Source organism: Amphiura filiformis, chromosome 13, assembly GCF_039555335.1.
Source record: "Amphiura filiformis chromosome 13, Afil_fr2py, whole genome shotgun sequence".
Classification (NCBI taxonomy): domain Eukaryota; kingdom Metazoa; phylum Echinodermata; class Ophiuroidea; order Amphilepidida; family Amphiuridae; genus Amphiura; species Amphiura filiformis.
Genome location: NC_092640.1, coordinates 42,642,610 through 42,655,352, shown reverse-complemented (window position 1 = coordinate 42,655,352; position 12,743 = coordinate 42,642,610). Strand labels below are relative to the sequence as shown.

The 12,743-nt window shown below is 37.9% G+C and overlaps 1 protein-coding gene across 1 annotated transcript in view; it reads right to left on the bottom strand.

Moving 5' to 3' along the window:
- Positions 1-356: 356 nt before the first annotated feature.
- Positions 357-12,743, bottom strand: part of LOC140168383 (catenin beta-like) — a 54,589-nt gene continuing 42,202 nt past the window's right edge. The window contains 10 exon segments of the mRNA XM_072191761.1: positions 357-3,407; positions 4,900-5,056; positions 6,607-6,728; positions 7,451-7,522; positions 7,525-7,600; positions 8,379-8,540; positions 9,029-9,151; positions 9,941-10,279; positions 11,929-12,149; positions 12,152-12,176. Of these exon segments, the coding sequence (XP_072047862.1) occupies positions 3,220-3,407; positions 4,900-5,056; positions 6,607-6,728; positions 7,451-7,522; positions 7,525-7,600; positions 8,379-8,540; positions 9,029-9,151; positions 9,941-10,279; positions 11,929-12,149; positions 12,152-12,176 (1,485 nt within the window). The 3' untranslated portion in view covers positions 357-3,219.

Here is a 12,743-nt window from a genome sequence, read left to right as displayed (position 1 = left end):
GCATTCCTACAATGCACTATGATTGGGAAATTTAACCAATATAACCTAATTTTAGAGGCAAAGTCCCCATTGCCACACACACAAAATGGTCATTTTAAAACTGCAGCCAATGAGCTAATAGTTGAGACTTAGGACTGATATTTGATTTTCTTACAGGAAACATTCATATTGTCCCACTGCATTAATTTTATTCCTAAGTCTCGATGTTTTCAATGTTAAATAATAGGATGAAAACATCAGATATTTGCACACAATCCCAATGCAAAGTATGGTCAACTTGCCACATGTGTACAAAAACCAGACATACCAAGGTCAGAAACCCCATTGGGTCATGGGAATGTCTTTAAACATCCTCTGGGTTTACAGAGTGAAAAATTGGCCTAACAGGTGCAGTTATGATTAACCAAAATTACATGTTCTCCTAGTAAAAGCCTAACAGTGCCATGCAATTGTTATAATCGCAACATATTAAATAGAAATGCAAAAGTATAACAGAAAAAAAATTGATAATAATTCGCTGAGCTCTCTTAATTTGATAGCGTTTTCAAGTCAAATGTGCCAATATAAGAAACAAGGTACAGGAAGCCCTATATTAATTCACAAAACAATACAAAGAATTATAGTAGTTAAATAAATTGCAATAACATATTTTTCATTTTTACGCAATTTAGGTCACATTTTTCCAAGCAAAAAACATAATAATAATTACAACTTATAGTGTGATATTATCATCGGATGTTCCCCTCCCCTTATTCATTCCACTTCATACATGATCAACGGTTTGATTGAGACGATTAAAACAGAAGCATTGTGCTATTCCAGTTGAAATCCATATACCCCTATGGAAGACATGAACTTAATCTCCCACATAGGGGGTGCAGATTTCAAACAGAGTTGCCCATTAAGGTAACCCCATTTGAAATTCACGCTCCCCGTGTTAGATTAATGTCATGTCGTCTATAGGATGGTGTATGGCTTTCATCTGAAATAGCTCATTTAAACTACAATGGAAAATAGCTTTGATACAAATGTTATACAGTGATGGGTCCCTCTTTAAATAATTGTTATACATTTTGGCAAAATAATAACTGGACATTTTACTGTAATTATATGTAATAGTAACCGGTTTGTTGGATCAAAAGAAAATGCACAGGGTCTGTGTCCTACTCGGAATAACTATTCAAATCCTTTTTTGATTTCAGTCAAAGCAACTGTAACCAGTAAACATGTCGGTGCCCAGTTCTAATTTGGCCAAAATGTATTACAATGTGTTTCCATAAAATTAAAAAGACTTAATCGTCACTACAAACAGACTTCTTTGTATCTGATGATGAGAACTCTTTTTGGAAAGTCTTCAATGCATTCCAATGAAAGTTCTCAACATCTCATCAGTGGCAAAGACGACCGTAAGTGATCCAAAGTCATTTATAAATACCTTACTGTCACAATGTACAATTTAAGACAAAATTCTGCCAGCAAAGTGGGGAAAAAATTGGTTAAGACACTGAATTTACTTTGAGATACAATATTTCCATTTCCCAAGCGATGACTTATAGACCCCCCCCTTAAAAATATGGCTCACAAAAATTCATTGGGATGTAAGGCCATCTAGCCTTCAATCAAATGAGAGAAAGTTGTCGCATAACCAACTAATGCATCGCTATAACCAATCACAGGGTCCTACTAAAAATACCTACATCTCTATTCATCTCACTCGAGTGTTAAGTTCGGTAAGTTCTTGTAGGAATAATATCAATAATAATATTACTACTTTTATACATATTAATAGTACATTGTGTCTCATTACACACATACAGGCGCTGACTCCCCAGAATATCTCTGCCACATGGAATAACATCCACTGAATACTTCCCATAATATAACTCCGCTACATAGAATACTTGCACTTGACTCCTTAGAATACATTTCAGTTCGCTGCGGTTTTTTTCAAAACCGATTTATATTACTTTTTCATATCAACCATTCATTGTTCCTTTATAGCACAGAGTTTGGTAAACGCAACTCGGAATGAGCTGATGAGTATTGACCGCTTAACTGGGTTTATTGACCGATTCAAAGATTCAGGTACGCAGTCGGTTAATAGTTAAAACTTGGTTTAGAGACCAGTTTTTACCATAAACTGGTGCGATTGCCAGTTAACCGTGAAACCTGGTTTAACCGCCATTTTCACAGACAACTGGCTAATGGACTCGATGCTTATCAAATCGAGCATTGACTTCGAACGCAATGTCAAAAACCTAGTGTAGATGCAACACATACTGTTAAACCAGTTTTAAGAAGTAGTAAACTGGTTTAACATGTCAGAAATTATTGCTCATCCTAGTTTTATTTCCCAACATCTGTCATCCTGTTTCTGCCAATCACAAGTCCTCAAGCCAACATGACGACAATCTCAGTATTACATGTAAAAATTTTGTATCCAAGATATTCAATGTTGGCTATCGGGTCAGTTCCACATGATTGTTATTATTTTATAATATTAAAAACATTTCATTTCATTTATTCGCACATTCTTTCATTCATTCATTCATTCATTAAGTAGGAGCCTGAAATTATAATATAATTTTACAAAATTTGATAAATAGAATACAAATAGGTATTTGGCAACAAAAAAAGTCTCAAAATAACACTCTCCCTTGAAAAGTTAAGCCGATTTCAACCAAATTGAAAAGAAAAACGGCATTATTTTTTGTTTTTCTTGGACCCAACTATCATGCCAACAAAAAATACTGCATAATATTAACAATTATTAAAAAAACCATCATGGTACTGAGGGCTCATGTTAGCCAGGGCGAGACCCAAAACTTGGTACTATGTTACTCCATATCTTTGGTACAATAATCTATGACATGCTTATTTTTATTTATACAATGCCTTGCATTATAGTACTAATATGGAGAAACATCCCCTGCTGCAAGTGAAATCTATTATCATCTACAAATTAGTGATTTCCAATTTTTAGTACTAAATTTGGGCTATGTACAGTATTTAAACATGCTTGCAGCAAGTGCTTTGTGAGAAGCTTCACCCCTCATTTCAAAATGGGATAGTCTGCATTTCTCATTGAAATCCATATTAAAAGATGCCAAGTCCATTTTGATAAGCAGGTATGCATCATTATATTTGCACATGAGAATGTCTTTAAACTCCCACTACAGTATCCCCCCCTTTTCAGTCAATTGGTACAGTCCAGGTGTTTTACAAATCTGTATCAAAGAAGGCCAATCCACTGTTGTCTGCAGGTGGGAGACCGTCTAAGTTCAAGTCTGCTGTGGGTGGTCCAAGGTCCGCCAGGTTGGGATCCATGCTGTAGTTTGAGGGCGGACCACTGCCCAGATCCAAGTCTTGCATCATGGGCTCAATGTTTGTTGGATCCTGATATGAGCCTGCAAGATGAGAAAAATAAAACATAAATTTAGAATTATTATATTATAAGTTACAAATTGTTGTGACTTATGCATTGATGCCAAATCATAATAATAATAATAATAATAATAATAATAATAATAATAATAATAATAGAGCATATTTATACCGCGCAAAAATCATCAAAAAAAAACTCAGGGCATGAAAACAAAAACCAAAGGACACACAGAGAAACATAAAAACAAAGTTGGAAAAAATGAGTTTTAAGACTACATTTGAATTGAGCGAGAGAAGTGATATTGCGGATGGTGATCGGAAGGGAATTCCAAGCTACAGGGGCAGCATAACGAAAGGAACACTGACCGGCAGATGATAAATCAACATGCGGGGTCCTGAGAAGTTTTTCAGGTGGTGAACGGAGGGAGCACTGAGGAACATAAGTACAGAGAACTGAGGAGAGGTAAGAAGGAAGGGCACCCTCAAAGTAAGCAAACACACACATAATTTAAACTGAATCCGGAATTTAATGGGTAGCCAATGAAGCTCATAAAGTATGTGGGTGATATGATCATATTTACGTTTTTTAATAATGAGCCGGGCGGCAGAGTTTTGGATCCTCTGGAGGCGGAATTACAGAAATCAAGGCGAGACGTGATAAGAGAGTTAACAAGACAACAAATAACAAATTAGGCAAGAGAAGTTGAATAACAATGAGTTATTCCATTTCAAAGTTTAGAAAAATGTGATTATACCACGGCAGTTAACAAGTGAACATGTGAAATTTGAGCTTATTAAAATATATTACGACACCATTAAAATGGTAAATTTCAATTTTCAAATGAAGAGTTAAACTAGAAATATAACTTATCAAATATAAATAATGTAATTTAAGAAAAAGATCATAGTTTCAAAAATATACATTGATTTTGTTAAAGTAGCATTACAGGGCAGATGTTAGTAGCCTTAACGCAAAAAAGCTTGAAAATGATGTACCGGTACATCGTGTTTTGCATCCAACTCTTCAAATGTACAACAACAAAACCAACACTGGTCTATAATAAACAGTCAAGTTGCTTTTATTCCACGTTCTTTGCTGTATTTATCTGTTTGTTTACTTATTTCCAACACATTTTGTTTGCTTGTGTCTCTATTTCACATGACTCCTGGGATCTGATCTGGTTAAAGAACTGCAATCCATATTTGCCACAAAACAGTGGACTTTTGTCTAAAAGAAAGGCTTGACTGGCAAATAACTAGCACTCCTTTCGTGCTTGGTTGCTTTAGTATACTATCCAGAGAGGAAGTGTCAGCAAGAGCTGTGCTCAAAGTGTTCACCAGACTAGGCCTCATTACCTTTTCCAAGATATGGTGGACACATTAGGATGGCGCTGCACAAAGTGAGTAAAGTCTTTTGAATTTGCCGGGTTTTAGACTGCCCTTTGTGTACGCCATACTTTGAAAAGGCTAATACTGCTGCTACCAAATAACTTGTTTGACCGTTTACAAACTTACCATGCATACTGTGTTGTCGGTAGTCTCCGTGTGGAGATGGTCCTCCTGCTCCTGGACCTCCGTGTGGAGGACCAGAGTGAAGGCTGCTTGAACTGCTATGATGATGATATGGTTGGTCTGGGGCCATCATGGAGTCTTGTGTCATGTCGATATGAGGCTGCAAGTCAACATTATAGTACGGTTATTATTATGAAGGATTATATTCAGTTCAACATGGTGATCTTTTGCACTATAATCCCGGAAAAAATGTGTTTGAACACCGACTCTAATAATTCCCATGTTCTTCTTGTATAGTGCGCGCCGCACACTATTTGAGTCACTGGAAACTAAGAATTATAATAGCGTTGTCTCAATGTTCATCCTATGCATACCCGTCCCTTTTCCCCACCAAACAATGTTGGGAGACGACATAATATGGTGAAGATGAGCAACATTGTATGGGGGGTAGAAGGGAGACCATATCCAATTAGGCATTTATAGTATCCAAACAATTAGTTCTAAGATGGTAGATTATGAGATACTGTCTACAAAGCAGGGAATAATTTACAAGGTTTCAAGTTCAAATTTAGATTCACTAACTTAAAAGATGCAAGCATCATCACAAGGATTGGATTTTGACAAAAAAATTTTTGAAAATGTTCAACATATGATTACAAAAAATGTTCACAGATGTTCCAAGTTTTCTGTGATTTGTTTTTGTCACCTTGAGCACATCTTGAGCTCTCCGTTCCCTTAGCTAAACTACAAACAAGTGGCTAATGTATATTATGTGCTAAGAAGATCTTATCAAGTCCTAATTCACTTGGACAGTGCATACATTCATTATAAGCTCATATTAATGACATGATGATTGATTGATCCCATTTAGACATTTTAGCAAGTCATATGCTTAACATTCATTGCCAAGTAATCTCACAGGATCTGTGATTCATAACTTCCTGGTAATAATCAACACCTACTAATATTACTTCCTATATTTATTTAATATGAAACAGGGTTGCATCAAACTTCCAGCCTAAATCGCGGGTAAAATAATCAAAAAGTCACCCAATTTTTCTCCTAACCATTGGTTTCTATGGGACAGGAAACTACTGGAAGTCGCAGAAGCCAATGTTGAAAATCGCCCATTTTTTTCTTTACCTATGGTTTCTATGGGACAGAAGATGGTTTATAGTCATGGATAAAATGGTCAAAAGTAGCCTAATTGGGCTGCCAAATCGCAGGTTTGGCAACACTGATCTGATGAAATGTCAAACCATCCACAGACACATAAATAACACTCTTGAGTGTCAAATGATGACAAGTTCATTTCAATATGGTTGGCAACAATTAATTAATTAATACAGGGGGTCCTAGAGGGTAAAACACTGGCTACATTTTGTTGTTAATGGCTACAAATAGTACTTTAAACGCTTGAATCTTTTTCTCTTTTAATCATAGAGGGCATCTCCCTTCCCTATGTCATTCCAGTGACACTGTGAATAACTAAGTAAGTACAAGCACAGAACTGTACATTGAGGAACAGACATCCCAAACTTGGGTGGCCTTGAAACATTTGGCAATACTTATAGACTATATCCAGGTCTTGGAAGTAACTTTTCTAACATTTGAATATGGTAGCTGTAATGCAATTTTGCACTCCACTTTGAAAGTTGCATTGCAGAGTGCGGAGTGCAATGTGACACAGCTTAATTATTATATACTTACATCTCCCCATGGCATTGTGTCCCCTCTGAAGAGTGAGTTGGACAACTCCACTGAGATTCTCTTCTTGTAATCCTGGGGTTTGTCCTCGGACATGCGGAACAGAACGGCTGCTGCATAGGTAGCTGTGGAAAAGCAATTTAATGGGATTCAGTTAGAAAATGACTCGGAAAATCACAACAATTTAACAGGATTCAATTAGAATAACCTGAAGAATCTAAGAGCAAATTTGGTAACATTCTAGTTGAAATAAACCATAAAAAACAAATCCAACTTCAAAGATAGTCAATTTTATTGTCAAAGAAGCAGAGTCACTAGAATCCGATATTTCTCAAAGGCGATTTCTACTACCTATATTACTAACTGTAACAGCAATTAACGACACCATAAAAATGTAGCACAATGTTAAAAAAATTGCATCTATATCACAGGATGGGCCATGTATACTCTGATCAGCTCGTAATAGGCGGGACTTGTAACATTTTGGATTGATATAGAATGGCTTACACACAGCTGGCCGCAGCATCTACACAAACTACATTTTGCGTTGTGTAACTGTGATGCTTTTATGAATTTACGGGGGCATTAAGTTGGGCCTTTATTGACTCTCGCAGTAACAGAAACTGAATAATTCTCGCCTATCATGAGTTGATCATAGTATAGTATAATTTCTTATCCATCTATGGTGAAGCAGAGAAAAAAGGATCACATTTAAGATGCCTTAAGCCACCCAACCAACCAATAATCATGATGATCACGATCTACGCCATCACTGGAGGTGCTCATCTGCAGAATAGAATGTTGATATTAGCTTGCTACTATTGACTGATCATTTCTAAGGACTTACCGACAGCTTCGTTGCGCGAGTGAAGAAGTTCTGTGAGTGGTGCTGTAGCTCCTTCCTGTTCAATGACCTCTGCCCTTCCTTGTCATGTGCAAGCTCGCAGAGTACACCGGCCGCTACACGCTGGATGTTGTCCACATTGGAATACAGGAGCTGTAGACAATGAACAATGCAGTTATTAGGTAATGATGCCACTCAATGCTTCTTTTGTTTTTACTTACAGTGTAACTTCTACTTATTCACTATTTGACTCTTTCGTTACATCATTATGGAAGCAGCGCCGCAGCCAGTACTTTTTTCCAGGAGGGCAAGCAAGACAACTTTCAGGGGGGCTAAATTTGACAAAAATGGGCTAAAAAGGTCTATTAAATTTCAGGACAGCCAGCTTCTCGTTGGGGGGGGCAAGACTTCACACGGGGGGGCCTGCCCCATTGGCTACACTACTGAATGGAAGATGATTACACTGTATGTTGAGAGTTCCTATCCCTACTATCATTTCATTACGTACAGCACTTCATTATTGCCAGTGAGTCAAGTTTACAAAGCTTTTATGGATCAACCAATCCTATTGTAACTCATAACATTACACAAAGTCCTTAAATTTTATTATATCCTTATAACACCTTTCAGATGTTGCCATTATGCTTACAGTCAGTCTACTCTCAAGTACAAAGTACCGACGTGGACACACACATTTGTGCGGACTTTGAAGGCTGTATACGTGCGCGTTGTCATTTTGCACTTCAGAGTGGACAAACTGTATCAATTGGTGAAATGAATTTCAATGATAATAACTTTGAAAATGATTTCATAATGCAACATACATTATGCCAAATTGACCCCATGTACATCTGTAAAATCCCACTGTGATTTCACCTGTGATTTTACATCAAATAAAGCTTACACACCAGTTTTACAAATAAGGTCCTACCTGAATAAAGAGTGGGATACAGTTGAGTCCCCTGATAAGAGCTCTATTGTGTGCTTCACGTGCCAGAATGTGAAGTGCTCCTGTGGTGCCTTCAACGATTTCTTCCATACGCACGCCATCTACAAAGCTGCCACCTTGGCCGTTGCTGCCCATTGTTGCTCGCTGTCAAAGAAGAAAACAATAAATATTTAAATATAAGTAATCCTATTATGAAGGCAATAAAAATCTGGGATAATCAATCAGTGATATACAAGATCATATAGAGTGCTTAGAGCACAAATAGATACTGCTAGGTACACAAAATTTCAATTGCATGTGCTGCTTGGTGCACAAAAGGGTGAACTACTAAGGTTAAACAAAAGAATTTAACCCTTCTGTGCTCCAACTTCCAAGCAGCCCATTCAGTTAGCATTTGTGTGCTCCAAGCAACCTATATAGTACAGACTTTTGAAGATACAACTATCTTGGTGCACCTGAATAGTACATCACATATCTAGTTTTACAAAATAAAGTATTAACATTGAGATTGTGTGCAGCCTGCATCGCGTTGAATAAAGATTGACTTTATCATGGCCATGACAATATTCATATGGTCTTTTTAAGTCTGCACTACATTCAAATATTATATTGATACAAACATATTAACTTACCCTTTGTGTGTCTTGGTGTGCACGCATGAGTAGCTGAACCAGCCTTTGGAGGGCGCCATGTTCTCGAAGAGGAGCGTGATTTGCTGGGCAGAGTGCCAAGTTTCGGATCAGACCAACAGTAGCCTGCAAGTGATAAACAAAGTATTGGTATGAAAAACATCTAAAGTACTTGGAGCTCTGCAGATATTGGGCTATTTCATTTATTAATCAATTAATTCATTAATCAATCAATTACCTCTCTGGAAGATTTAGCTAAAGTCTTCCACAGAGGGAGTATGAGTTTTGAATAGAATAGACAATTGGGTAACTTCCATGTGAAATACTCACTCCAGTTGTGGAAGATATATGTAAAGCCATAATACAGGGGGAGTATGGGTTTCAAAATGATTAACTCTGACCAATTACAGCTGAAAAACGTACTCCCCCTGTGGAAGGTATTCCCAAAATCTTCCACAGGGGGAGTGTAGATTTCAACTGTAATAGCTCATTACAGGTCTGAATTGATTTAAATTATTTCTGTTTGAATTAATCATACAATGTATTAAGGGGTTACTACACCCCTCGATAAATTTGTGTCTATTTTTGCATTTTTCTCAAAAACTAATAACACAGTGGTAACAAAAGTTATGTATATTATAGGGGCAAGGAATCAATTACTACACTGGAATTTCAGTGACCCAAGACAAGCGGTTTGTTATTTATGATCAGAAATAAGGTACCGCTAGGATGTACCTCGTTTCCTATCATATATACTGAACCGCGTTTCCAGTGTAGTAATTGGATTCCTTGCCCCAATAATATACATAACTTTCGTTACCAGTGTGTAATTATTTTTTGAGAAAAATGCACAAATAGTCACAAATTTACCACATGGGTGTAGTACCCCCTTAACTTCTTAGCTTTTTCCATTACCTTGATAAGTGGCCATCTTGAAGGTGGGTGCAGAAGCTTGACTGTGATTGGGATACCGTAATGAAGTCGCACTGAATTCTGTGCCATTTCCGACTCTGGGTGTCTGCTGGTCAGATGACGTAATGCGCACACCGCCGGTTCTGTGATGTCCTCCCTGTCGCCGGCCTGCATGATGGTGCGTACCAGTCCTTCGATGCCGCCCACCTGGCAGACGAGGATCTTGTTGCGTGCGTTGTTGCAGGTGAGATTGGAGAGGATGCCGCAAGCGCAGGTCACCACGTTGATGTCGTTGGAGGAGAGGAGCTGCACTAGCATCTGGAGAAGGCCTTCAGTGTCATCCTGTGCAAAGAAAGAACAGGCAAGTATGTCAGTCATGAGCCATGCATTTATCAAAAAAGTTTTTATTCAGCTAGATGAATAAGAAAATGTTGCAACTTGGTCGGAACCAGGATTTCCAGTACGAAACATACCATGTAACAGCTTGATGCATATTTTAGCAAAGTTTTAAAATAATCAGGGTTCCCAGCATTTCACAAAAACAAAATTCCTATTTTCCTGGACAAATTTCCAAAATTCCATGAGAAATATTTCCACTTTACCAAGGTTGTAATCATGGTGCCGACTATTTAAAATGACTGCCTGGAGAATTCTTTCCAAAGTACAAAAAATATGAACACAAGTTTATATAACTGAATGGTTGTAGTACAGTTTGGAGTCATACATGTACACTGTATGCAAGACGTGTGTATGCAACAATGACAAAAATAATTGCCTTCCTGGGCCACTCAAAATTCCCTGATTTTTTTTGGTCTGATTTTGACCGTTGCTTTCAAAATCCCCAATTTTTCTGTTTGGAAAAATTTATTTTCATTTTCCCTGAGTGTCTGGAAACCCTGTCAATTATATCAACCAGGTCAAACAAAAATATTTCTTTGCTTCACAACACCGATATCTTGGTAATGTGAACTTAACCTCTCAAAGTACAAACATCTTCCTGTTGTAACTTGTGTACATTTCATACCAAAGACTGCCTGTGTGTGTGTACTTCTTATCAGTACAAACAAACCTTGCAATTTAAAGAATATAAATTTGCACAGAATATATTTTCAGAACTTTGTTCCTCATGTAGACTTATAGACTGGCCCCAGTCTCGGTTCGGTTCCATCTCTGGATAATGTAACAATAAATAATTACGTAATGCCCTATGAAAAAAAATGCCAACTCCCCCCCCCCCTTATTTTCTTCAATGCCAAAAACCCATTCCTCTTCATCCACAAATCGACGCCACTAATTACACCCACCACAGTCAACCATGCAGCAATATAGAAATATACTCGTATTATAAGTGAACGCGAAAGTCCATTGAGCGCTGATTCGAGACTGGTCCAATCTGTTAGAGATCTCACTTCCAAATATTCGTTCAACGAAGCACGGTGATTCGATGTCAATTACGAAAGCCCGCCCAGTTTCAATTCAAATATGGTAGCACAAAGCTATGCCGCGGGATGTGACGCTTAAGATCGGATGGGACACTTGTCAACAACTGAGAGGTATTGAGCTCAAGTGGCACGCGTCTGATAGACCCATGGTATGCAGCGCAATAATAAAAGGCAACCACTCGACTCGGACTTAGGCCTATTGTCCATATTATGCGTACATTATCGCGTGCGGTTTGCAAATGTTTGCACATTATTTAGCTAGGGAAGCCTTTTCAAATATCCCCGCTGCCAAGCTGCGTTGATTGGTCGGATACAATATCGTTGTTTAGTCGCTACACAAACGTTAATGTAGTGAAAACATGGACGTGGTATATAGAAAGATTGCGTGACTCCAAATCCAGAAAAGTGAACTTCCAGCAGTTTGTGGGAGCTGGAAGTCAAATTGCCTACAGACTGGGAGGGTCCGTGTATTGGGTTGATTTTTAATGCTATGTAATCTACATTACCAGTCGTTCTCCACGGACCCGAGGGAGGGTCTAGTAGACTTACCACTTTTGTAGCAGCATCAGACAAGTTTCTGAGTGTCCAGAGACAGTTCTGCACCAGTCTGTTGCTCTGGTGGCCGAGATTCATTCCCATGGCCTGCATACCGCCAGCTTCCACTATGGCGGGTTTGCTACTGGGGCATACAGAGAGAACTTTGAGCACTCTGCTGGTGGTCCACAGGAGCTTCTCGTAGGTGTACGTTCTCATGATGCGTACTAGCTCGGCGGGCCGCCGCTTGCCAGGATGATGAGCTGAGGAAAAATAAAATGATATAAGTTGTTATATCAAATGTTTACAGACTGGAATCTTTTGCTTAATGTTTGTATATTTTTTAATGATTGCAATAAAGATTGAAATGATCAAATAAATAGAGCCATGTTTTAACTTGAACAATGTAATCTTAATTCTTGGATTTTAACATGACTAATATATTTGTTCAACTTCAAAATAAGAATTATTATTAATGTAAGATTATAAGCAGTTTCAACAGGTCCTACACCCCCCAATTGCTACGCAGAGACAAATCCAATTTCACACATTCCTACACCTCAATAGCTGGATGATGTGGGGATTTTAAACTGTATTCCATCACCCGTGTTACACAAAGGAATGATCAAAGTTAACAACACAATACAATATAAAATCAATTTTTAAGCGGCTTTAATCCACCCAAACGGGCAGTCACAACACCAGTTTGGTGCAGAGGAGACCCAGTAATGGCCGAATGAATTCTGACCATCATTTGGCTTGTTGGATTCATCTGTAAGGCAAAATGTAATGTCTAATGACCTTACAAGGACATTTTTGATATTACATTT